The 27,710-nt window shown below is 36.6% G+C and overlaps 1 protein-coding gene across 2 annotated transcripts in view; it reads left to right on the forward strand.

The window, feature by feature from the left end:
• LOC132129608 (solute carrier organic anion transporter family member 4A1-like) overlaps window positions 1-25,731 on the forward strand; it is a 55,115-nt gene extending 29,384 nt beyond the window's left edge. The window contains exons 2-13 of one of the 2 annotated variants that reach the window (XM_059541249.1): window positions 11,582-12,174; window positions 13,244-13,414; window positions 13,523-13,616; window positions 14,142-14,232; window positions 14,990-15,111; window positions 15,202-15,313; window positions 16,337-16,491; window positions 16,602-16,854; window positions 21,108-21,270; window positions 22,080-22,255; window positions 22,490-22,703; window positions 25,169-25,731. In XM_059541249.1, coding sequence (XP_059397232.1) covers window positions 11,767-12,174; window positions 13,244-13,414; window positions 13,523-13,616; window positions 14,142-14,232; window positions 14,990-15,111; window positions 15,202-15,313; window positions 16,337-16,491; window positions 16,602-16,854; window positions 21,108-21,270; window positions 22,080-22,255; window positions 22,490-22,703; window positions 25,169-25,336 — 2,127 coding nt within the window. In that variant the 5' untranslated portion in view covers window positions 11,582-11,766 and the 3' untranslated portion in view covers window positions 25,337-25,731. Of the gene's footprint in view, window positions 1-11,581; window positions 12,175-13,243; window positions 13,617-14,141; window positions 14,233-14,989; window positions 15,112-15,201; window positions 15,314-16,336; window positions 16,492-16,601; window positions 16,855-21,107; window positions 21,271-22,079; window positions 22,256-22,489; window positions 22,704-25,168 lie in introns of both variants that reach the window. The other variant, XM_059541248.1, reaches the window with a different exon arrangement.
• The last annotated feature ends 1,979 nt before the right edge of the window (window positions 25,732-27,710 follow it).

The following is a 27,710-nucleotide window of genomic DNA, read 5'->3' on the forward strand; positions in this document are numbered from 1 at the left end:
TATTCGGCATGCTTTTTTGTTTCAAAGACATAAGTCATTATTTTACTTCCATAAATATGCCCCATTTTGGATGACTAAATCAAAAGTAGGTCAGTTCACTTGAATCAAAACATGACATCGACTAGTGTCTGTGAATATTAAGCCCCAAAAATGCAATATATGACTCCTGCACGTTCTGCGTGTCTGTGGAAATCAGGCGCGGACTGGACACCGGGAGAACCGGGACAATTCCCGGTGGCCTGGCAGCTGATTTTGCCCGCTATTTTAATATCATTATTGTATAATTTCCTTCCGAATGTACTAAAGCGATCATTTGCGAATCCGCCGTTTGATAATTAAATCTCTAATAAATCAGGAAGTGTTAGTCATGACTCGCGCGCTCTCCGCGCCTCCGCCAAACGGTTTGGATCAGACTCAGAGTAATCAATTCGAGAGAGAGAGAGAGAGAGAGAGAGAGAGAGAGAGAGAGGATTGCTGGAGCAGAGAAGCTGAACTACTGTTCAGGGTTTCAGGTCAGTTTCATCTGTAAAGATGCTTTTTTTCTTTGTTTTTTTATTTAATTAATCAAGCAGCAGCACGTTGCTCATCAGTCATCACTCAAAATACTATATAAAGGACATCATTATTATCAGTTGTAATGTTACAGTAGTAATTTAGCTGAAAAACAATCAGATTTTTTTTATAGGTTTAGGGGGAGCTACGGACAGACAACAACACAACCCTTACGAAAGTTAACGTTTTAATATATTTCTATAAATCCAGAGAAAAGTTTAAAAAATTCCAAAAATTTTAAATGATTTTACAAATTGAGTTATATAAAAATAAATACAAATCCATTTGCAAAAAACAAAACAAAAAAAAAAGCATGGTCAATTTTTGTAAGGAAAACATGACTCGTGTACAGTATTAGGATTTTTCTATAAAGATATTGTAGTATTGTAGAGTATTGTATTGTAAAGTATAGTGTTTTTCAATCTTGAGGTTTAATGTCATGAGAGAGATGGATAACAGGGCAAAATAAAGAGACTGAAGAGAAAATTGGAAGTGAAGGTGCAGTTCAGGAGAGAACTTTTAATTATTTAGCATGTCCCCAAATTAAAGATTTAAACCTTTTTTATGTCAGGTCCAATACAAAAAATAGTTTTGTCCGTGAATTTGTTTGTATGAGTTTGAATTTTCCAGTCTGAATTTTTTTCCCAGTCCGCCCCTCCTGTAAATTAATGGCAAAGACATGGTTTCATTTACTAGACATAGGCCTACTGAAGCTCGCAGTGTTTTCAACCTCTGCTGCCTCAATATAGGAGTACACGAGCACATAAACATAATTTCTAGAACTGTTCTGTGTCACTTCATGTGCATTTTACTTATTTTGAGAAAACTATCGTCATATCATATACAAAGAGACAGCAGTTTAAAAAAAAACACCAATGTTTCAGGAGTTTATTACACAGAATACGACACATGCTTATTAGATAACTGTATTTGAGTTGATGTATATGCTTTTATTCATTATTCTTTAATTTTCACAAATTTAGAAAAGTAATCAAAAAGTACTCAAAAGTAATTAGTTACATTACTTTAATAAAGTAATTGAAAAAGTTACACTACTATTACATTTAAAACAGGGTAACTTGTAATCTGTAACCTATTACATTTCCAAAGTAACCTTCCCAACACTGATTATAATGACTTATACTGTCTTTTTACGTGTTGCGTTGTGTATCATGATGCATAAACATAAAACCATGTCTGCATTTGTGATCGGAGAAATGACAAACAACAAGCCTACTCTACACTGCTCAAAACTCATGTTTGAATCATCAGTGGCAAATTCTTTAAAAATGTAACAGTCTGTGAGTCAGAAGCACCAGACTGTCCGTCCAAAGTTGGAACTGCCCCACTTTATAGACCGCCTTTGAGCACAGACCCATTGTAGGACACTCTGCAGGTTCAGGAAAAAGACCTCCATAAAATATGTTACACAGCGTCACACACTGCGGGCTAGAGTGAGGAATGGCCAGTTGATTCGACGAAGGCCGGCGGGCTTGCGGCAACCACATGTGAAAACCCTGGGCTGGACCGCTTCGTCCACGGTAAATCCACAGCGCAAAGTCGATGAATATCTTCAGCGACCAGCATGGATCAGCTCTAGGCATGACAAAGCGGATACAGTCCTCTTTTGGAAGTCCAAACAAAGTAGTTTTGCTTTCAAAGTGAAACACACAGTGTCTATACAACATGGCGGCGGTGGCAACAACAATACAACGCAGAATAAAAGTTACACCTTCTTTCTTTGCGTGAACATTTGGGCGGTGTTATGCAAATCTTCCAACACAGTGACGTAGACATGTGGGGGCGCGTTTGAACAAGGAGTTTTAGGAGGGTGTGGATGAGCCTTAACTTTGATAAAGAATACCTCTTTGGATTTGAGACTTTAGTCTTTGCAACTTTACAGATCTTCTTTATGCACCAAGAGCTTGTAACACTCCAAAGAGAAAGGAAAAATTGGAATCCCATCATATGACACCTTTAATGAATCATAAAAGGCAGGAAACATGAATGGCATAAGACACAGCTGCCACGCTGTCTGGTCTCTGTTTCCCTGAGTCTCCACTAGTTGTCTCACTTCCCCATAGGCAACTCACTGTAGGCACTACAAATCCCACAAAGCCTTGTCCCTTCATCACAGTAATTGCACTCCTGTTAATTGCACTCAGGTGTCTTCACTTAATAGTCCTTACCCTGCCTATGTTAACCGGTCTTTTTCTTTTTGTCTTCATGGAGTCCTTTCATTCCGTCACCCAGTTTCCTCGCCTTCCGAGTTTCCTTGTCTTCCGAGTTTCCTGTTCCCTGTTTGTTTATTGTTGGATGGATTTATGGTTTTTGACCCCCGCTTGTTGGATGCTGATTTGGATTACCCATTAAATACCACACTACTTTTGGATCTCTTGTCTGCGTTTCTCTGGGTTCCGAACGTAACAGAAGGACTCCACGTCTCTGCTGAACTACCAGAGCCTCTCCACGTCTCTGCTGAACTACCAGAGCTTCTCCACGCCTCTGCTGAACTACTAGAGCCTCTCCTCGTCTCGGCTGAACTACCAGAGCCTCTCCTCGTTTCCGGGGAACTTCCAGAGCCTCGTCACATCTCAGCTGAACTCTCTGAGCGCTCGACTGATCCTGTTATGGCCACGGAGGACACCCTTAACTTGTTCATGTTCTCTTTTTCAGACTTGCCTAACCAGAATTGCTCTCCTGTGTCATCGATCCCACTGTGGTGGGCTTCTGTATCGACCGAACGGATGTGGTGGTCTTCTGCGCCGCCCTGGTGGGCTTCTGACTCGACCGCACGGATGTGGTGGTCTTCTGCGCCGCCCGGGTGGGTTTCTGTCTCGCCTGCACGGAAGTGGTGGTCTTCTGCGCCGCCTGGGTGGGCTTCTGTCTCGACCGCACGGATGTGGTGGTCTTCTTTCATTCCGTCACCCAGTTTCCTCGCCTTCCGAGTTTCCTCGTCTTCCGAGTTTCCGGTTCCCGTTCCTATTCCTTCCCTGTTTGTTTATTGTTGGATGGATTTATGGTTTTGACCCCTGCTTGTTGGATGCTGATTTGGATTACCCATTAAAGAGCCAGTAAGATGAAAATTCTAAGCTTCCTATCACTGTTTATAAGTCCTGTACAACAGGTTTAAATCCATGCAAGGTTAAAAAACATTGTCATTTTGTCAAAATATCATTTTAAAATTACCTCAGTTCTCAGAGATCTCCAAACGGTTCGCGCGAATCTGTTCAAAAGATTCAGTTTCCTTAAACCCCACCTTTCGGTAGCATACTGTGTTCTGATTGGTCAACTGACATAGTTTTGATTGGTTGTTCCGCATGTACGTGTTGTAAAACGAAACGCCCATAGCTCACCTTCGGATGTTTTAAGATAGGGTATTATTACAGTACATAAATACCATGGCATCTATTTTGCCTTATCAATATGAGCTAGAATCTGAAGAGGAAACAGACGAAGTCGTTCAACCGGCCACACAATTAAATCAACGAATTGACCAGGGCGTTTGACTAAGGACCCATGCTCATGTAAGCACGTACATAACCAAACTGAGCACACAACTTCACGGTAAACAATGCGTTAGCATTAACATATAGTGCTAGCGTGACATACTGATAAGACGCTCATACATAACACATAACTTCATAATCATACTTACAGGTTGTGATTCGGAGATGCTTGTTGGTCCAAAAAAAGTTGGTAATGAACCCTCTTTTATGGCCAAACACTTTGAAAATCCCGCCTTGAACTCACCGAGATTAGAAAAGCAGTCATCAGTGAAATGTTGTGAACACAACAAAAGGGATTTGTTGTACTGCTCTACGTACAAAGAGATGGGCAAAGATTTGAAATCTATAACGACTCGTTTCAGCGATTCAGAGTCGACTCCTTACTTCAGAAGCCAATAACTTTAGAAATCGTGTACTTTTTGGTTTAATTACTTTGCACATTGTTTACACTGATGGACAGCTACATCATACACTGTAATACAGGTAATTTTTGATTTCCCATCTGTGTGGCTCTTTAAATACCACACTGCATTTGGATCTCTTGTCTCCTGCGTTTCTCTGGGTTCCAAACGTTACAACAGCATACTAGACACAGGAAATAACAGGGCTTAAGTAATGGAACAGTTGAGAAGAAAAAATGAGACACAGCTGAATCAAAACAAGATGAGGGAGAAACTACTTCACATGGAGAACATGGGACACGTGGAGGAGTAAAACAAAAACAAAACGGAACCATTGGTATGACAATATGTTTGTCAATTTATAAATAGTAATAATAATAATAATTAAATACTGATTAATTAATTAGTTGAATTACTCACAAATAATAGCATCCATCAGTTTTTGCTTAGAATAGACATATTTCTATTCATATTTCATGATATGAATAGGACCACCCCCACCCCCCTCCCCACTAACATATGTTGGCATGCACCAGTCACTTTTTTACAGCATTGGTCTGCTCACTATTTCATTCAGCATGGAACTGACGTCATTCTACTACCTCATCAGTCAGTTTAAATAAAATAACTACTCTTGAGACCTTTGTCACTTTAATCAGACTAAATAAGCTTTTTTGCACTAAAAATATTTTTATCTGCACTGTTTCACTTCACTGGTTTGCACTCTATCTGCCATGTGCCTTGCGCTGCTTTATTTAACTTTATTTTTATTATGTCTTTTTTACATGCCCTTATTGTATAGTTGTATCTTATATTTTATATTTGATCTAGATTTTTAGGCTCTACTGTTAGTGTTATCTGTATGCACCGAGGCTCTGAGAGTAACGCAATTTCGATTCTCTGTATGTATGTAGTATACATGTGGAAGAATTGACAATAATGCAGACTTGACTTGACTTATAAGTCATTATATTGTTTTATTTCCATTTTACTTAACACAAACCTGTTACTGACTGACTAATTTTTTTTTTTATTAATCACACCAAATTAACACACTAAATGTATATCCTTAATATACACTGAATAAAAAGAAAGTATTGGTAACACTTTAGATTAAGTAACACTATATTAGTTGCTTATTATCATTCATATAATTAGCATATTGGCTATTTATTAGTACTTATAAATCATGACCATAGTTAGATCCCTTAACCTATACCCTATACATAAACATAACAACTTCAACAACTACCATACTTACTATCAGTAAGCAGCAATTTAGGAATTTATTACGGGAAATCTCATAGTAAACAGTGAACGTGTTCCCTAATCTAGAGAATTGCTCAAATATATATATATATATATTATAAATAAACCAAATATTTTTGGAGTAAATATCACATGAAAGTTCTATTTCAGTCTTTCTATTTAAAAAAAAATCACATTTAATTCAATGTGTTTCTTTTTAAATTTTTTGTGAAAGTTACTAGCAAAAATGCTACACCATACTTAAAATATTCAAAACAAATATGATACAAATGTGCTCCTTGTTCCTCTACTTTAGCTCACACATGAGAAAAAGTGCTACATCAGAGTCATGGGCTTTGGGCTCATGGTTTAATGCATGAAATAACTGATAAAACATATACCTTGAATACAAAGTTTTTAGATAAACTCATATATTAAATATAAAGGGCTGTTGGAGAAAGATTTTTTTTTAATTTATTTATTTATTACATTCTGTAATAAACACATCTGAGATTAACCATTCTATTCACCCAGCACTTGAATCATCATTGTGCAATTTTTAAAAATAGATGCTTGTGTGAATGCTTTACAAATAATGCTTCCTTCCTAGAAACCCTAAAAAAAGAGTGAAAGTGGCGATCTTGTAGTCTTGCTTTGTTTCCTTATTGTTGTTGTTGTTTATTTTTTGTGTGTGTAATTCATATCTCACCATATGGCCATCCAGCACAGTTCAAAGAAAAGGGAAGGAACCTGCACTCCACAACAAATACATGTTCCCACCCTGAGACTCTGAGCTCTTGTTGATGTTATTCTTCCCTCCATTTGATCACACTCTTAAAATTAGAAATGAAAGAGTTCATAGGGCAAGAACAAATAATAAGGCTTGTTTTTTGTTAATCTCATTGTAACAAAGCATGAGCAACAGTGCTCTTTTGAAGGCAGAGCTGAAGAGCTTCACTCACACAGCCTCAGCTCAACCAAGAAAAATATGATCACACCCATTCTGAGGTTTGGTTTTTACTGCATGATTTATATAAAGAGCTTGTGCAGTTAACAAACTCTATTTGCATCTCATTATCTACCAATGCGTATAATGTTCCTCTGCATGTGGAGAGTGTTATTGGGAAACCGTTAATATAATACCTGGAGAAACCTGATACCATTCCTATTCACCTCTATTCTCAGCTGGCAAAAGAATTCATGAGCACTCTTAGTTGTATTTTCCCCCGAAACATTTGACAAATCCCTTATAATCCCATCAATCCCCCATTATGAATGAATGAAATTTGAAGTATTGAAAAAAAATATATATAGGTTTTTTTTTTTTTTTGGCACATTAGAGTGTTAGCAAGGCAGAACGGCAGAATCTAAATCTCTTCCTCCTTGGTTTTCTAGATAAATTCATGGAATGTGAATGTAGTATGAAGTGTCATGTGTTAAGAGGACACATCTAAAGTGCTGATAATCATATGTCACAGTGGGCAGGACTGTGTCAGTGCTGCTTCAGTGATAGATGTAAAGGAGGGAGAGGCTGAAGTAAGGCCTCCTTTTGGGGCTGTCTTACTTGCTTCTAGTCTCTTTTGCTGCTTGTTCTCTATTTGATTTCTTGCACTATCAAACTCTCAGAACCTTTTAGACCAATGAAGTATCTGAGGAACTGAGGTAGGCAAAGTGATAATCTTTTTCTATTCTTTCAGTGTGACAAACTCTAATGCAGTTCTTTCGGTGTAATAGGTCATGGTTTTTAGGCTTTGTAACATTTAGGTCATAGGTTTAATTTCTAGGGAATGTATGTACTCATAAAATAAGCAATATAACTTTATTGCACTGGAATTTACTTTGTATTAAAGTGTCTGCCAAGTGTAATAATATCAAAGCATTTGCATTTGTCTCATAAGTTTTGCAGATGTCCAAGAATGAACTTTGTTCATATAATAGTTAATTATTTTACAATGCCAGTGCATGAAACATAAAGCTGCTGGGAATTTTGTGTTAAAAACATAATCGGAATCTGAGCAGAGAGACCCGGGGTGCGTTTCCCGTACAACGACGTAGCTCGCAGATTAACCACCATAGTACGATGCATCGTTATGAAAATGAACTAGCTACTCACGACTGTTTCCCGAAACCATGGTACCTGTGTCGCAGACCCATGGTTCAAACTACGTTGGTTTGAGCCATCGTTCTTCTTCTTCTTCGATCTAATGGCTGACTGGAGACATGAGCACATACCGCCACGTACAGTAACATGGTTTTATTTTCTCTTCTCTTCGACTCGAATTACGCTTTTGAAATGATGTTCCAGGAGTCGAATAATAACGAATCATTCATTTGTTCTGCAATACATTATACACACACGGAGTTAAAAATGTGCTCTTTTCTGATCCCAATGTCAATAATTTCACAATTTCATATAAATACTATTTCTTTTTTAATATTGATAGGCTACTTAACCACAATTGAAAAAGATGGGTTTTAAAAAACTGTGATGTACTCTTGTGGATTGCTTATTTTGCTAAATTTTTCCTATTTATGTCTTCTTGCCATTCTGTTAATGAAAATGACAAGAAAACCATTTTCAAAGCATGAAATTGCAGTTCTTTTTTGAGGAGGTGGAAAATCCATGTAATGGAAGTCCATGTATTTTCAAAGCTGAAAAATAGCATTACAAATGCTGACAAAAATAAAATCTGGGCAGAAATCACTCAAAAAATAAATGATGCTGGCTATGGATATGAACAAAGCCCATAAGAGGTCAGGAATAAGTGGAGGGACTGTGGCATGTAAGAGGGTAGCAAACAAGACTGATGGAAGAGAAAGTTTTGGCCATCCTGGGGCCTGTTGCAATGGAAGGATCCTTGGAGATATAGATACATGTGCATCAACCAGGCCTTTGCCTTTAAAGTTCAGGCCTCCAACATCAGGCCCTCTCCAGTCTGGCACTTCAACATCAGGCCCTCTCCAGTCTGGCACTTCAACATCAAGCCCTCTCCAGTCTGGCTCTCCAACATCAGGCCCTTTCTATCCTGGGCCTCTAACACCAGGCCCTCTCCAGTCTGGCCCTTCAACATCAGGCTTCACATCTTCAGAGGGCAATAAGAAGAAACAATGCTTTAAATTCAGTTGGCTACACGGCATTATTATGCTGTTGGAAATTTATGGAGGTGGTGGGTGATGGAAGCACACATGACTTTTGTGTGGGCCACTTCTGCAGTTTGCAGGTGGCTTAAGAGGGTACATGGCTTTGGTGATAGCTGGCTGCTGGGAGACATGTCCTCTTCGCCCATACGTCCTGTCACCTGTGCAGCATCCAGCCACCACTGCAGTTTAAACCATTTGTTTAATCTGACATAATTTCTGTTAAATATTTGGTTTATTTGCCGATATGCATTAAATGAACACTTAAAAACATAAAAAAAAACTTTTGCAAACTATACTGTTTCTCTCTCTATATATATGTATTCACACACAAACACATTTGTAGAGAGTATTCTATATTGTAATTCTGTAAAAACAACAAAATCACTCACTTGTTTATATATAATAATTATTTATATTATATTAATTATATAATAATTATATATATAATTTGTGTTACTTTAGGTACATGAATTTAAAACTAAATTAAAAATTAATTTACTATAAAAATACTGTGATTTGAGTGTTAACATTTAATATAAGTGAAAACCTCTAACACACTGTTTTACCAATATTGTTATATGAGACATATGTCTTTTGGAATGTTTTTACAAAGATAACTCAATTGACCAACGTACCGTTTTTTTCCGCACAAACGAAATAATGGTTGCGTTCTAATCTGCACGATTAATGCTTTCAGAGGGCACTTCTAAGGGAGAATAATCGCGAGGGCCACGCTGCTATATAGTTTCAAACTGAATTTGTAATAATAATAAAAAGGCGAATTATGTAATAAACTTAAACCACAACTTTAAGTCTTTTAAATCGCTCAAAGTGGATGGTGAAATCTTCTGAAGTAATAGGGCACAGGGTCGATAACTCTGAACAGAACACAGCCCAGGTGCGGCGCAATCAGTGACGTCGACACAGCAAACTAACGACGACCTATGCTTCTAACCACAGGTGAAGAGCTGTCGTTCACACGACACAAGTTTGCGATGCAGTTTGCGAATGTTCGTTTGAACTATGGTTTCGGGAAACACCGAATCCTTGAACTACGCTGGTAACGACGGAACTTGCGACCATAGTTGGCTAACGATGCTTTTGGGAAACGCACCCATGGCCAGGTTACACGTAGACTTACAGGAACTTGAGGTGTTAACAAGATCTAGTCACAATTAAAATGTTAATATAATGCATTGATATTTTATATATTCCTGTAATAATACAAAACTGCATATACTTTAACCTAGTAAAATGCACTATAGTTGGGAGTAAGTGCATTTAAATAAATGAGTGGTTATGAACGAATGAATGAAACGCATTTGTCTGTCTCACTCAGTCTCGAATCGCGGTACGCTTGCAATTTTATTTTTATTTTATTTATTTATTTATTTATTTTTTGTCTCGAGCAAGACTGTACGATATTCACATTACATGATTTTACAGATTTTTATGTGGAAAGGGCGACAGCGCACTTCATTAAAATAAATTATCATTCATGTTTAGATTACCGTTGGTCAAATTTAAAAACGAAACGAAAATGTAATCATCTTTACGCAGCTTGCGTAATTTGTGTATAGGGAGGATCGGCTCTGTTTTCAGAAAAGTTTAACGCACGAGTAATGAATGAAGCATTTAAAACCCTGCACATCCAGAACTTCTGTGTGTGCAGAACATAAATTGAAACATAGTTTTGCATATTCAAAACCTCCTAACAGTCCCGTGGGCTACGGTAGGTCATCCACACTTTAGAGGAATGTTTTGTTGACCATGGATGGCATGCAGAAATAATCCAGGCTCATTAGAGTTTTTAGGATCTGTCTGGAAGTCATGGTTAAAAAAGAAGAAGATATTATGCATTTTAATTCATACACTGTCATAAATTGTGCATATTAGTAACTTAGAGTAGCAATAGGTCATATGGTATCTCATAGTATTATTATGAACCGGGGGTAAAGAACAACCCTAAAGGGACAAACTTGTGCCTTTAAAGGTACTGCCCCAGTAACAAGATGTTGTACACCTAAATGTAAAAATGTTCACATTTATTTTTGAGATTTAATGGAAGCTGTTTCTGCCATGGATTAAAATAAATAAATAAAAAAAGGTAATTTTTCCCCCCAACAATTCTGACTTTTCAAGTTTTTTTGTGAGATATAAAATCTCAGTTCAGAGAAGAAAAGTCATAACTGTGAGATACAAAAAAAAAAAAGAAATGTCTGATGTAGATATAATTTGGAGCTAAAAGTCAGAATTGCAATACTTAAACTTACACTTCTGATAAAAAATAAACAAAGTCAGCATCACTAGTTTATTATTTAGTTTATTCTAGTTTCTCTTTTTCTCGTAACGGTGAGAAACAAAGTTAAAATTCTAAGATAAAAAATTGCAATTACCTTTTATTTTTTTTATACTGTGGTAAACTTATCATGTTTATGTTCTGTGTGTTCTCCCAGCCTTGACCTTGTTTTCATGTGTCATTTGATTAGTTAATTAGTTTCCACCTGTGTTCATTAATTATTTTATTAGTCTATTGTTTGGTTGAATATTTATAACCCTGCCTTTCCTCAGTTTCTTGGTCCTGTCACTATCGTGTTTTCTCTATTTCTCCCATGTGGATTTATTAAATAGATTTACTGTTGGAGTTTAATAAGTTAAGTTGTTTACTGTGGATTTACGGAAGTTGGTGACAACTTTAATTAATTGTCTCTTTCTCACTCTTCTTCGCAGAATTTTGTTTTCCAAAATCTGTATGCCTTCAGTTTAAACTGTAAGAAACTCCATAAAGGGATCCTTTTCCAAAGACTGGCATTGTATCACTCTGCAAAACTACACCTAGAATCAGTGTTTCCTGTGGGAAAGATTTTGTTTTCTTACCCTTCACTAAGTCTGTCACAGTGCCCCCTGCTGGGGCCATGCCCCACCTGCTGAACAATGACACTTCCTTCAGCTCCAAGCAAGAGCTTCTGGTCCTATGTGACAGTCCACTGGGACCCAGCCTGGACACATCCAGCCCAGTGGAGTCCCAGGGCTCTGGTCCAAGCAGCCTACCTGGAGATGTCCCCACTGTCCTCCACAAGACTCGCAAACTGGGGCTTGACCACACTGAGCCACCCACTGGAGTGAAGTTTGTCTCGACGGACTCTGAGAATCTTTGTGGATGGGGAGCACTGATCCCAAAGTGTATCCAGACCTTCAACACCCCACGCTGGTTTCTCTTCTTCCTCTGTGTGGCCTCCTTCCTCCAAGGCATGATCATCAACGGCTTTATCAACACTGTCATCACTTCCATTGAGAGACGTTTTGACCTGCGCAGCTACCAGGTCAATTCTTACATATAATCTTAAGCAAATTTCAACATAAATATCCATTTTCATTGTGTACATTTAAAATGTTGTGACGCCTTAATTCACAAAATGATTGATTGCAGTATTTAGTTTTTTTGTTTGTTTGTTTTTTGTTTTTTTACTTATTTAGACAAAATAGTCTAAAATGCCTCATTGGCTATACATGAAAATGATCTGATATTTGGTAACAGCCATAAAATATCCCCTCTTAAATGTAATCAAATTAACCATTAGCCTATATGTTCAAAATATGTTTAAAAAAATATATAGATTTGACTCACTATTTTATAGTATAATAGACCAAAAAATAAAAAAACTTGCTACATGGACAAACTGCTTAATCTTAGTCATAATCAAATTCTTATTTGCATATGGTGCAAATGATAATAAAATACTGTTCAAAATTTAAATATTTTTATGCACCCCAAAGTTGCATTTATGTGATGAAAAAAAAAAAGTGAAATTATTACAATTTAAAAGAACTGTTTTAAATTTTATTCTATTTTAAACTGCAATTTATTCCTTTTATGCAAAGATGATTTTTTTTTTTTTCTTCAGCAGCCATTACTACTATTCAGTGTCACATAATCGCTCAGCGGTCATTCTAATATGCTTATTTGATGCTCAAGAAACATTTTTTTTTATTCTTACCATTGTTTATTATTGCTTATTTTTTGTGGAAACCATGGTACTTTTTTTTTCAAGATTCTTTGAATAGAAAGTTCAAAAGAACAACATTTATTTGAAATCTAAAGCTTTTGTAACATTATTAATGTATTTACTGTCACATTTAATCAATTTAATACATCCTTGTGGAGTAAAAATATTTGACTATATATACTTGGTATACTTTTGGTATGTAGTAAGCATATAATTCCATAAAATTTAACTGTAAATCAGAGAAGCATCACAACCCATCCACCTTGTATATCACAAGACACATAAGCCCTAATCTCAAACATTACAGGTGAAACGTTATTCAAATTGCAATTTGTGTACACTTCAGCATTATTAACACATTGTGTAATTTGTGATGCCGTTGCAGGCAGGACTCATCGCGAGCTCCTATGACATTGCTGCCTGTGTGTGCCTGACATTCGTGAGCTACTTTGGTGGTACTGGTCATAAGCCTCGATGGCTGGGCTGGGGTGTGCTCATCATGGCACTGGGCTCTCTGGTCTTTGCCCTGCCCCATTTCACCACACCACCCTATCAGGTGAGAGTACCGGAGCGCATGGGACTGTGCTCGGCCAATCACACCGAGACGTGTATCAGCAAGGAAGGTGGGTTCTCGGCTTACCGATTCGTCTTTATGCTGGGACAGTTTCTGCATGGGATCGGGGCAACCCCTTTGTACACCCTCGGGGTCACCTACCTAGATGAGAATGTCAAGTCAAACTACGCACCTGTATATATAGGTGAGTGTGATGATGCCATAACATTTTTTTTAATATGTCCTGTATTAGGCTGATATTAGGTATTTTATTCTGCTTAGCCTGCTTTTCCCTGGTTTATATGTGACTGTGTACCTTATTTCAAAAGTACTCAAGCACTCAGATCTATATTCTGAAATGATTTTGTGTGAAATTGCACAAATGGAATTTGTTTACTCTCACTGAACCCTGTCATTTTGTCCCACTCAGGCTTTGACACACCTAGTCATTTTGTTTTGTTGTTATCAGGGAGAACCACTAGTTTCCACCTCAGACATCAATAAAACCTCCTTCCATTGTTTTTCTCCCCAATGTCCAGTTTTCAAAGGCCATTGAGGACAATCACTACCCTGCTTGGCCCTTCTCAAGACATAGGCACTGGAAATACAGACAGCATCTTACTGTGTCTTTTGAAAACATGAATCTGTGAACCCAGACCAGCTTTCATTTGACTAAAGGGGCAGAAGAGGGAGGCGAAGAGACATGATACGCTTTCTTCTGTTTTCTCAGGAATCTTCTACACAGCTGCCATTGTAGGACCTGCAGCTGGATACTTGCTGGGTGGATTCTTTCTCAACATTTACACAGAAATCGACCAAACGTAAGTGGTTAATGTGTACAAAAATAATCTTGAGTTTAGCAAATGAATGCCCAATAATAAGTAATAACTTGAAATTGATTAATGAAAGATTTTTTTTAGGCCATGCTTATCTATAATTTACAGACATAATATACATTATTACATAAGAAGTGACAGAATTAGCATTTTTAGATGAATTATTCCTGGAAAGGCTTCAACAAGTATCAGACTTCTGATTAGTATTTGAATTGCATCTGATCCTTATTTAAATTCTGATATGTATTTATTATCTTCATTTTGATGTAGGGATGCACTGATAGTAACATTCTGGCTGTCAAAAGGCTGTTAATTTACTAACACACACACACACACACACACACACAAACCTTTCATTTAAAATTCCACAAGTAGATTTATGCATAAAAACAGAATGTACATTTGTAGTGTATGAAAAACAGATTAATTTCATTTATTTTAATATTTGCTAAACCTGTATCTGCTGTCATAGATTGCTTATATATGTCCTGTATGTATTTAAAATATGTATGCATAAATAGGATATAGCAAAAATGCAGAATTATTTTGAGGGTTACATTTAAATTTCTGTAACAGACTAGGCTCAATTTGGACCCTGTGACTTCCATGACAAAGAACACAGATATACATAAACCCATAGAAATAACAAAAACATGACAATTTGATTCAAATATGAAATCTTGCACAGTTTCTTGAGTCATAGTAATACTCAAGCTATAATTTTTCTCTCTGTCTCTCTTAGGACAGAGCTGACTCCTGAAAACCCACTGTGGGTGGGAGCTTGGTGGATTGGTTTCCTGGCAGGAGGAGCGGCAGCTCTGATTATCGCTCTGCCTATACTGGGTTACCCACGGCAGCTACCAGGTGCTACCCACAAGCCCAAATGAAAAGAAATCAAATGACTGCAGTACAGTATTAGTGTGATTTAACAGTCTCACTTTCTGTGTCTTGTAGGCTCTCAGCGGTATGTGGCCATGCGGGTCTCAGAGGCCCACCAGCTGAAGGATGGCAGTCAGGTCACTGCATCTGATCCTCAGTTTGGCAAAACAGTAAAGGACATGCCCAGGTATGAACACATGACCGTAGAGGATGGTTTTATCCTCTGCTGTTTTTTCAAACATATCAAAAGCCATACTTGTGTAACTACAGTATATTCCACACTTTACCATTTGTTATCTTGCTGTCCCACCATGTTTATATTTAGACGTGGGAAGTAGCTGAGGTTGTAGTTTTCGTCTCTGGCATATTAAGCGAATTCAGATGGGTGATGGGTCCCTAGGCGATTTTTAAAGCTATTTAAGAAATTAAGACTTTTTACTGACACTTTACTTTTAAAGATCCGACAGACTGCCATGTACAAGTTATTGGGTTTCCGTTTTTCATTTGGTTTCCAAGTTTTCATCTGGCCGCAATGTTTCCACTAGATATCATTAAAACCTCCAGTTGTTTTCTTCTCCTTGGTCCAGTTTTCAAAGGCCATTGAAAGATAATTGCTGCATTTTACCTATAGGTCTTTTGACCGAAATAAAAAAGTACAAATCAATGCTGTCAGTTGATGCTGTTGTATATTATCCATAAATGGCTATCTATAAAATTTTAAATGTAGGAATAGTTGGCCAAGAGATGTCAACTGAACATCATGTGCTGTTTTAAATGAAAAAAAAAAAGGATTAATATATGTAAAGCATTTAATTTTGGCCAGCTTTTGGTCCAATCCATGAAAAATAAGTATGCTTTAGCACTTAGTACTTAAAACACTTAATTACATGTTAAAAAGTTGTGTTTGTAAGAAAAAAATCCATTAATCAAGGCGTTAATTGCTTCTGACCAAAATATGAGTCCATAATTGCTCTTCCTCTAGTGGAAAAAGTCCATCTTCAGTTGTCCTCTCACATTAACCATAAAATCCACCAACCTATTTGTTTAGAACTGTTTAAGACTTTTTTTGCTTGTCAGTGGTGCTTGATCAGTTACTATTTCTAATTGTAACATTGGTAAATCATGCTCCAGAGTTGTGGTGCTCATATGCAAGACGCAAGTCATTTAAAAAATGACTGAATAACTAAATTTCTCAGTTTTTTCTCTATAGGTCAATGCTGCTGCTTTTGAAGAACCCTACCTTCATCTTTCTGTGTCTCGCTGGGGCCACGGAGGCCACACTCATAGCCGGGATGTCCACGTTTGGCCCCAAATTTCTGGAGTCTCAATTTAGTCTGAGTGCTTCAGAAGCAGCAACCTGGTTCGGTAAGAATCACATGTCGATCAAACTCAATGCCACACCCTCTTGCTCAAATTACTCTTGTTTTATAGGAAAACTACACTGTGTTGTTTTTAACTGCTGCATCTCATTCCAGGGTATATGGTGGTACCAGCTGGTGGAGGAGGTACCTTCTTGGGTGGCTTCATTGTAAATAAGCTGAAACTTCGCTGCCGCGGGATCATCCGTTTCTGCATGCTGTGTGCGGTGGTCAGCCTGATGGCTATCTTCATCTTTTTGGTACACTGTCCTAATGTGCCCATGGCGGGAGTAACCGCCCCATACTACAACAACAATGCACACAACCACTACAGTGCCCCCTACCAGGAGACAGAGATCCATAACAACAGGTATGAAACCCTTTGAATTCATTACTGTTCGATTCAATCTTTGGAAGTTTATCTGTTATTTAACCCTGTCATCAACCCGAGTGGTGTTCTGTTGCTGTGCTAGCCTGGGAGAATGAATGAGCAGACACAGAGAATTGATGCACTACCAAAGCATTCTCAACTTTATTCAGGAAGATGGGTTCTTATTTATACATATTTAAACAACAACAGACCAGATGTCTCAGAGATCCAATCAAAGAATTCAGGAGTTATGTTACCTTATATGGGTAGGAAAGAAATATAAATATTGATTATAATGGTGTAAATAAGATTTGCATATGTATTTGTCTAGGGGTGGCTTCAATCGTTCAGTTGAAATGGCATCAGCACTGTGTGTGTGTGTGTGTGTAAAAGAAGTACATCTATTTGAGAGATAAGAGGACAGAGAGTGAAGCCATGAAATAATATTAACAATGGCCACTTTGAATCATTTATGACTCAGCGGTTCACTTTGGAGATATGCTGGTTTTTTTTTTTACTTTGTGCCTTTCCTCGGTTCTTATAGTCTTCTCTGTGATGTTGGCACAGAATAACTAATCAGCTGCCAGCCATGTTGCATTATAATTTTTTTTCCTTGTTTTCTCGTTATAACGACTTAATTTTCTCATTATCTTGACATAACGAAAGTTTGTTTTCTCGTTATAACGACATGACAGTTTTACTGTTGCTATAGTAACAAACTCAACTTTGACAGGCATCTGATGGACAACCATGCAGGCGCTCTTACTGTAGCCTATATTACAGCAAATTTTGCTTCGCCTAGGTAATAACGTCTACAATACATAAAGGCTAATCAATCACTGTTGATTTTTTTCAGAGACTGTACACCAAACAGTGTGTGTGCAGAATAAAAACTATTATAGAACAAAACTTAATTAAATAAGCCTATGTACTTTACATATACATCACATTTCTCATCAATATGTTTAATAAGGAAAAGAAGCACATCACAAATAGCCTACATCGTTAAATCCCATCCTACTGTAGATAAACAGAACATTTCCGCTTATTAACTAACAATCATGTGCCTCAAAGAAGCACAAATAAAGATATAGGTGCAAACAGAATACAGTGACGTCAACCTTGGTTTTGATAAGCAGTTATTTTATGACATGGAACACGTTGGTGAAACTCATGCATCTAGCAAGGACTTAATACACAAAATAATCATATTGATTAAATTAACATTTATGAATTAAATGTCAGTAATGAACAAGACTGCACAAATTATAGCGATCACGATGAAGGTCCACGTACAGTAAAGTGAACAGTGTACAACACCCCATCAGTTATATTCAGGTCTATAGTGCCACCTGCTGGCGCAGTTTTCTAACTTCTTACAGAAAATTAAGTCGTTATAACGAGAAAACTACTTTCGTTATGTCAAGATAACGAGAAAATTAAGTTGTTATAATGAGAAAACAAGAAGGAAAAACAATTAGAATGCATGGCCACTTAGAACTTCTGTAATGCTGCGTGTTCAGCACCTTTACTCCTATAAATGTTTACTTTAACCAAAAACTGCAATACGTACACACAGTGTTGGGGAGTAACTAGTTACATGTAACGGCGTTACGTAATTTAATTACAAAATAAATGTAACAGTAATCAGTTACAGTTACTAAGAAAAAATGAGTAATTAAATTACAGTTACTTATGAAAATTGTAACGATTACAAAGAGGATTACATTTGAATATTTACACACATCCACATACAGCTTATTTCTTTCCCAAATTGCACTGAGACATATGGCCCATAATCTCCGAGACGCGGAAAACACATTCGTAGAATCCAGTCATAAAAATGGAATTCAGCCTATAACGCGGACGCGATATGCCACATTTTGGACGAATAAATCAAAAGTAGGTCAGTACACTTGAATCAAAACCCGATATGGACTGATGTCTGTGAATATTAAGCCGCAAAAAGACTGAATATGAATCCTATACGTTCTGCGTGTCTGTGGAAATCAGGCGCTGACTGGACATCGGGAGAACCGGGACTGTTCCCGGTGGCCTGGCAGACGATTTGGCCTTCTACTTTAATATTGTTATTGTATAATTGCAGGCCGAATATACTAAAGCGATTATTTCCGAATCCGCCATTCGATAATTAAATCTCTAATAAATCATGAATCGGTTAGTCGTGACTGGCAATGGTTGGGCTCGCGCGCTCTCCGCGCCTCCGCCGAACGGTTTGGATCAGACTCCGAGTAATCAATGCGAGAGAGAGAGACCGGAGTGAACTGTAGCGCACAGCTGGAGCAGAGAAGCGACTCTTCTGTTCAGGGTTTCAGGTGCAGGTCAGTTTCATCTGTAAATATGCTAATGTAGTTTTGTCTTTGTTTACTTAGTCAAGCAGCAGCAGCACATTGCTCGCAATCACTCAAAATACTGTATAAACGACGTCATTATTATCTATTGTAATGTTACAGTAGTAAGTTAGCAGACAATCATCATATTTTATCATAGGTTTAGGGGGAGCTAGTGGATACAAAAACACAACCCTTAGGAAAATTAATATAGCCTATGGTATGGCACTAACCGTGGTTTATGGAATTTGTAGTAAAAATAAATACAAGTGGTAATTCATTTGCCAAAAAAACAAAATTGCACTTACAAAACATGGTAAAAGTCAAATAAAAATCTTCAGTATTAAAGTCATGAGAGAGATGGATGGATAATGGAAGTGAAGGTGCAGTTCAGGAGATAACTCTTAATTATGTTGCATGTCCCCAACCTAAGGATTCAAATCTTTTTGATGTCAGGTCCAAAAAAAAATAGGGTTGTCCATGTTTCAGAATGGGTTGTGGGAGTATGAGTGTGAGATTTCCCAGCCTATTTTTTTCCCCAGTCCGCCCCTCATGGAAATTAATCTCTAAAACAGTCACTCCATGAGCATTTTTTACTTATTTTGAGAAACTATCATCATATCATATACAAAGAGACAGCAGTGTTTCAGAAAGACACCAATGTTTCAGGAGTTTAGTACACAAAATAGGACACATGCTTATTAGATAACCGTATTTGAGTTGATGTATATGCTTTTATTTTTTTATTAACTATTTTTCTCCAAACCATTGTTAGATGCAGTTAGATGCCTGTAGTTATGCAAAGATTTGGTTTCAAAAACAGTATCTATAAACTATTTCTTTTGATTTTAAATCTGCTTTGAACTTCAAATCAATCTCTAAGTAAAAGGCAGTACTAAAGTCTGATTGTGTGATGGATGTGTTCAAATGTGATCATCTTAATTCAGGTGATGAAGGATGGTGAAAGTCTGACAGTATTGAGCACTACTGTAAGGTTAAACCTGCATGGTGTAAAATGGTTGAAGATGATTAACAGTTGCAAATTAACATTCATTAGAAATTTATAAAAGTAATCAAAATGTACTCAAAAGTAATTAGTTACATTACTTTATTAAAGTAATTAAAAAAGTTACACTACTATTACATTTTAAATAGGGTAACTTGTAATCTGTAATCTATTACATTTCCAAAGTAACCTTCCCAACACTGCGTACACACATAGAGGGTCGTTAAGTTTATTATTACAGCAAGAAGTCAAAATCTACATGACACCATTTTGAGATAATTGATTTAAAATAAATGAATTGACAGAATTAACTACTTAATTAGCACATTTATTATTTAATGTCAAAACGTGCCCTGTCCAGTTCCCCCTTACTCCTGCTTTCCATTCTGGGGTCTACTGTCCTATAAAGTGAAGGGGGAAAATTTTATTAATTAACCGATGTGAATAAACATATTTGTTTTATGCCCCACCCCCATACAGAGGAGTGCTTTCTAAGGTCTACTTTTTCCCCCTCAGCAAGCTTTTTCAGGATTTATTCAGTGCAGGTTTTATCAATACACGTAAAGGGGCTTGACAGATAATGATATTAATGATTTATTGAATCAGATCCAGAAATGTCAGATTATTAATTTAACAAAAAAATGTTAAGACATTTTCATCCCTTAGAAGAGAACACAAAAGTGTATTAATCACAACTAAATAATGAATTAACCTTTTAGTCACTTTTAAGTATTAATCTCTATTAAATTAATCAAGTCTGACATGTTGCATGCTTGTTTTATTACACAGCTAATGGTTTAAATGAATACCTAGAGCAGGAACAAGGGAATTGACTGACAATGTGTTATTGATCAGTTGAGGTCAAATTAAATTTAAAACTTAAATTCTTCTCTCAGCTTCTCAGATCTGGGCAACCTGACCGTAAGCTGTAACATTGGCTGTCACTGTGTTGAGGAGTTGTTTAACCCCGTGTGTGGTGCAGATGGAGTGATGTATTTCTCTCCCTGCCATGCCGGCTGTAGCTCCCTCAGCCACACAGACAGCCCCAGAGGCAGACAGGTACACAGACCCCATGTTCAACACATTCTCAGTTTCACATACACTTTTAACAACATGATCAGTCAATTAACTCTGATTTAACTGCATACATTTTGACATGTAATTGCATTTAAAGGGTCATTTTCTTTTCTTATTCTTTTTTATCTTTTGAAATCAATATTTGAGCTTGTACTATGAAGACATTATAAGTCTCAGAACAATAATACACAGAATTATTAAAACTAAGCTGCTGAAATGTTTTCGATTATGTATTGTTTTAATACATAATCGATTATGTATTGTTTTAATACATAATCGAAAACGGGGGAAGTCGTGGCCTAATGGTTAGAGAGTCGGACTCCCAATCGAAAGGTTGTGAGTTCGAGTCCCGGGCCGGCAGGAATTGTGGGTGGGGGGAGTGCATGTACAGTTCTCTCTCCACCTTCGATAACATGACTTAGGTGCCCTTGAGCAAGGCATCGAACCCCCAACTGCTCCCTGGGCGCCGCAGCATAAATGGCTGCCCACTGCTCCGGGTGTGTGCTCACAGTGTGTGTGTGTGTGTGTTCACTGCTCTGTGTGTGTGCACTTTGGATGGGTTAAACGCAGAGCACAAATTCTGAGTATGGGTCACCATACTTGGCTGAATGTCACTTCACTTCACTTCACTTATTAAAACTAAGCTGCTGAAATGTTTTCGATTATGTATTGTTTTGATGCAAAGAAAAATATTATTTTTATAAGAGGCCTCGGGAGTAAAAAAAAATCTGTCTTATTCTTGGTTATGAATTTGGCCCAATTGGCGTGTGTGTGTGTTTATGCATTCATAGGTGTTCTCTGACTGCAGCTGTGTGGTAGGGAATATATCATGGGGAGAACAAGGTTTTGCTGAAGAAGGGAGGTGTGTGTCGTCCTGCAATCACATGCCAGCCTTCCTCTCCTTCCTCTTTGTCATCATCATCTTCACTTTCCTCTGCAGCATCCCTGCTCTTACTGCCACACTCAGGTATGACCATTGGATTTACACTGATTCAAAATTAAGATTTTTTTTTTTTTTCGTTTTAAAAATGTTAAAAATGCATTAAAATGATCAAAATGAGAGTAAAAACATTTATAATATTAGAAAAATAATTGTTTCAAATAAGTGTTGTTTTGAAGTTCCAAACATCTCTTGTGGCTTACCTTATGATACAGATACTTGTGTTTATTGTATATTGTGATCGTTTGTCTTCTCCTGCAGGTGTGTTCCTGACAGTCAGAGATCGTTTGGACTTGGAATCCAGTGGATCGTAGTAAGGACTCTTGGTGGGATCCCAGGCCCTATAGCATTCGGCTCTGTGATTGACATCTCCTGTCTGCTGTGGGAGGAGCAGTGTGGGGAATACGGCTCCTGTTACCTGTACCACAACTCAGCCATGAGCCAGTACTCACTCATCGCAGGCATTATCTACAAGGTAAAGTAAAAACACACTTGAATAATGTTCTCAGAAGTGATGACTCATTCCACATTTAATATACTTTTACTTGTATGAAACTAACTTCTCAATTGTGATCCTTGACCACAAAACCAGTCATAAGGGTCAATTTCTCAAAATTTAAATTGGCTGAGATACAACTATTTGAAAAACCGGAATCTTAAGAAGCTAAAAAATTAAAAATACTGAGAAAATCACCTTTAAAATTGTCCAAATTAAGTTCTTAGCAATGCAAATTACTAATCAAATATTAGGTTTTGATAAATTTACAGTAGGAAATTTACAAAATATCTTCATGGAACTTTACTTAATATCCTAATGATTTTTGGCAAAAAAGAAAAATCGATAATTTTGGTTTTGTGGTCTAGGGTCACATCAGCCTAACAATTTGACAGTTAATTAAAAATGACATGCATGTCATTGATGTATTTCTTACTTTTTATTTTTTGCCATTTATACATAATGGAGACCTTAAGGAATATTAATAAAAAAAATTCATTTTTGGTAATGCTTTTTGCTTGCATTTTTGAAAATTATAAATTTTAAAATTTATAGTGGTCAAAGTCACCTTTATTTATATAGCGCTTTAAACAAAATACATTGCGTCAAAGCAACTGAACAACATTCATTAGGAAAACAGTGTCAATAATGAAAAAATGAGAGTTAAAGGCAGTTCATCATTGGATTCAGTTATGTCATCTCTGTTCAGTTAAATAGTGTCTGTGCATTTATTTGCAATCAAGTCAACGATATCGCTGTAGATGAAGTGTCCCCAACTAAGCAAGCCAGAGGCGACAGCGGCAAGGAACCGAAACTCCATCGGTGACAGAATGGAGAAAAAAACCTTGGGAGAAACCAGGCTCAGTTGGGGGGCCAGTTCTCCTCTGACCAGACGAAACCAGTAGTTCAATTCCAGACTGCAGCAAAGTCAGATTGTGCAGAAGAATCATCTGTTTCCTGTGGTCTTGTCCTGGTGCTCCTCTGAGACAAGGTCTTTACAGGGGATCTGTATCTGGGGCTCTAGTTGTCCTGGTCTCCGCTGTCTTTCAGGGATGTAGAGGTCCTTTCTAGGTGCTGATCCATCATCTGGTCTGGACACAGACTGGATCCGGGTAACTGCAGTGACCCTCTGATCTGGACACAGACTGGATCTGGTGGCCACGGTGACCTCGGAACAAAAGAGAAACAGACAAATATTAGCGTAGATGCCATTCTTCTAATGATGTAGCAAGTACATGGGGTGTTATGGGAAGTGTTTCCGGTTCCGGTTTACCTAATTAATGCAGCCTAAAAATCCTTTAACGGATTTGGATAATAAAAGCATATTAGTATGTTATGTGTATGCCAGGTTAAAGAGATGGGTCTTTAATCTAGATTTAAACTGCAAGAGTGTGTCTGCCTCCCGAACAATGTTAGGTAGGTTATTCCAGAGTTTAGGCGCCAAATAGGAAAAGGATCTGCCGCCCGCAGTTGATTTTGATATTCTAGGTATTATCAAATTGCCTGAGTTTTGAGAACGTAGCGGACGTAGAGGATTATAATGTAAAAGGAGCTCATTCAAATACTGAGGTGCTAAACCATTCAGGGCTTTATAAGTAATAAGCAATATTTTAAAATCTATACGATGCTTGATAGGGAGCCAGTGCAGTGTTGACAGGACCGGGCTAATATGGTCATACTTCCTGGTTCTAGTAAGAACTCTTGCTGCTGCATTTTGGACTAGCTGTAGTTTGTTTACTAAGCGTGCAGAACAACCACCCAATAAAGCATTACAATAATCTAACCTTGAGGTCATAAAAGCATGGATTAACATTTCTGCATTTGACATTGAGAGCGTAGGCCGTAATTTAGATATTTTTGACATGGAAAAATGCAATTTTACAAATGCTAGAAACGTGGCTTTCTAAGGAAAGATTGCGATCAAATAGCACACCTAGGTTCCTAACTGATGACGAAGAATTGACAGAGCAGCCATCAAGTCTTAGACAGTGTTCTAGGTTATTACAAGCGGAGTTTTTAGGTCCTATAATTAACACCACCAGTGGTGCCACATGATCCTTCAGAAATCAGTCTAATATGCGTATTTATTGCTCAAGGAGCATTTCTTATCATCTATGCTGAAAATAGTTGTACTGCTATTTTTTTTTTTTTTTTTTTTGTAGAAATCATGATGCATATTTTTTCAGTATTCACTGATGAATAGTAAGTTCAAAATAACAGTATTTCATTCAAAATAGAAATATTTTGTAACATTATAAATGTTACTACTGACACGTAAATATTTTAATTCTTGATTCAAATGAGATTTTAATCCCAGATTTTTTTGTATGACCTCATTTATAGATAATTCACTTTAAGATCATGTTCACATCAACCATATGTTGTTTTTTTTTTTTTCGACTTCAGTTTTGTTTTGACTTATTTAATTTCTCTGTTTTTCTCAGGTTTTAGGCACTATTTTCTTTTTGCTGGCTGCCATGCTCTACAAGCCGCCTCCAGAGTCTCCTCCGAGCAGCTGTGAGAGCACAGATGTGGGAGGGGGCGGGGCCAGAGACCTGCCAATCAAAGACCTCTCTGCTGAGATCATCTCCAACCCACACACCAAATTATGACTCTATCTACAAAAACACCTTAAAGTGTGCGCGTGTGTGTGTGTACACGGTATAAGGTCAACACCATCACTGCTCACTTTGCCTCATCCCGCCAACTGTACATTGTTCCCATTTGTTATATGTTCTCATTGGCCCACCAATTTGAAATGACACAGATATAAGGACTGAAAGAATTTGTCACAATAAATGACCAAAGGTCAAAATTTAAATCATAGCATATATATTACATAAACAGAAATGACCAAAAGCCAGCATAATCTTAATTTGAAAATAGATTATTTTTGGGCATAAACTGATATTTTTGTAGTTTTTTTTGTTGCATTTTTGTAAGGAAAAAGCCATAGGTGATACAGAAATAGAGCGCTTAATATAAATGTAATGGAAAGAGAGTAATATAGAGTAAACTGTGCAGATGTACAGAACAAGTGTTAAACTGTTACAAAATATAAAAACTTCAAATGCTGCTCAGTTATACATAAAAAATCTGACACTTAATTGCAAATTGTGCCTTTAGAGTTTTGCATTAGCCAGCACAGTTAGAAAGAAATATTACAGAAAAAAGGCAATGTCCATTAAAATGTTCAACCTGTGTGATCATGTTCAAAATGCACTTTAAACTCACTTCACTGATGAAAATATACATCTGAACCATATACTGTAGTGAACTACAATATGTGCCATTTAAACCAAGTTTTGTACTGCAATGCAATTTAACACAGTTCTAATCCACGGTAACACTTTAGAATAATGGTCCATTAGTTAATGTTAGTTAATTCATTAATTAACATGAACAAACAATGAACAATACGTTTATAACTGTATTTATTAATCTTTGTTAATGTTAATGAAAATACAGTTATTCATTGTTAGTTCATGCTAATTCACAGTGCATTAACTAATGTTCTCAAGCACAACTTTTGATTTGAATAATGCATTAGAAATTTTTGAAATTAACATTAAGTTTAATAAACACTGAAGAAGGATTGTTCTTGCTTAGATCATGTTAAAGTAGTTAACTAACATTAACTAAGGTACCATTATTCTAAAGAATTACCTAATCCACATTTTGATGCCATCTAAAGCAAGTATGACTTGTGATTCTTGTATTTGATTTTCATCAATTCTGAATATTCGTAACATTTTGAAATGTGCTAAAACACTCAAGACTGAGCAGGATAGTGAGGCTTTAAGGTGTGATGAAAAGGAAGCAGGTTTTCAACTTTTTGCAACTGTATACCAGGTTGAAAAATAATACCCATGATGGGATATTCCTGAAAAGCACTTCACTTTGAGATTACATTGAAAATTATTCTTGCACTCATTTTCAGCTACAGGACATTCAGAATGGCATATTGTAAAACATAAAAGGACACTTTCTCGGTCGCTCATAAAATAAGCATACAGCATTTTATTTTTTTTGTATGTAGCAGGATTTTTATTTTATTTTATTTAAGCATAAAACTATGCCAAACTGCTTAAATCCAAACATAAGAAGAATAATAAATATCTGCCACATAAACCTACTTATATTGAGTGCAAGTAAAAGCATTTGGACAATGATACTTTATGTAGAGGTTTTTATTTATTATTAAACGCATTTGTTTCAGATATCTCATTATTATTATTATTATTATTATTATGTTTTTCTTTCTCTGATGTGATGGACTTTGATGGATTACATCAACTTTCTGATGACAAACCCTAAATGACGATGCACCTGGAAATTGAAGATTTGCAAATGAAACTGAACATGCAACAACAAAGAGTAACATGATGTTTGTATTTGACTTTGTGTTTGTTCATGTGTATTTTTTACTCCAATGACTAAGATAAACGTGTCTTGTGCCAAAAAAAGAGTTTGTGAGTTGGCCTGCTATTGTCTTTATTTATATTTGTTTGTATTTCTAATCACTTGTAATATAATTAATTTTGGAACTTTCTTTGTCAAGTAATGTTTTTATGCAGTTGTTTCAATAAAAATTAAGTAACAACCCAAATACAAACAAACAAAATCCAGCTGTCATATTTTATTCCTAACTATGTATACAAACACACTGTCTATACAAAGACACATGAAGTTACATTAGTGACTTAAATCTAAATGCACAATTTATTTATTTTTCATTTCATGTTCTTTTCATACATTTCTTTGTTTTTAAAATCCTAAAATTTATTTATTTTGAGTTTGAAATTATATTTGAATCCTACATTTTTAATACAGCATCAGACATTTGGGCCCTAGTGTATGTTTTAAAGCATCAGTGTTGTTTAGTCATTACACAACTTAATTAGAAATGTGGAATATATTACTTACACTTAGTCTTATTTTCCATTTAGAATTAATCAACTTATTTGAGCCAACATAATTTAGTTA

Source organism: Carassius carassius, chromosome 46 (assembly GCF_963082965.1).
Source record: "Carassius carassius chromosome 46, fCarCar2.1, whole genome shotgun sequence".
Classification (NCBI taxonomy): domain Eukaryota; kingdom Metazoa; phylum Chordata; class Actinopteri; order Cypriniformes; family Cyprinidae; genus Carassius; species Carassius carassius.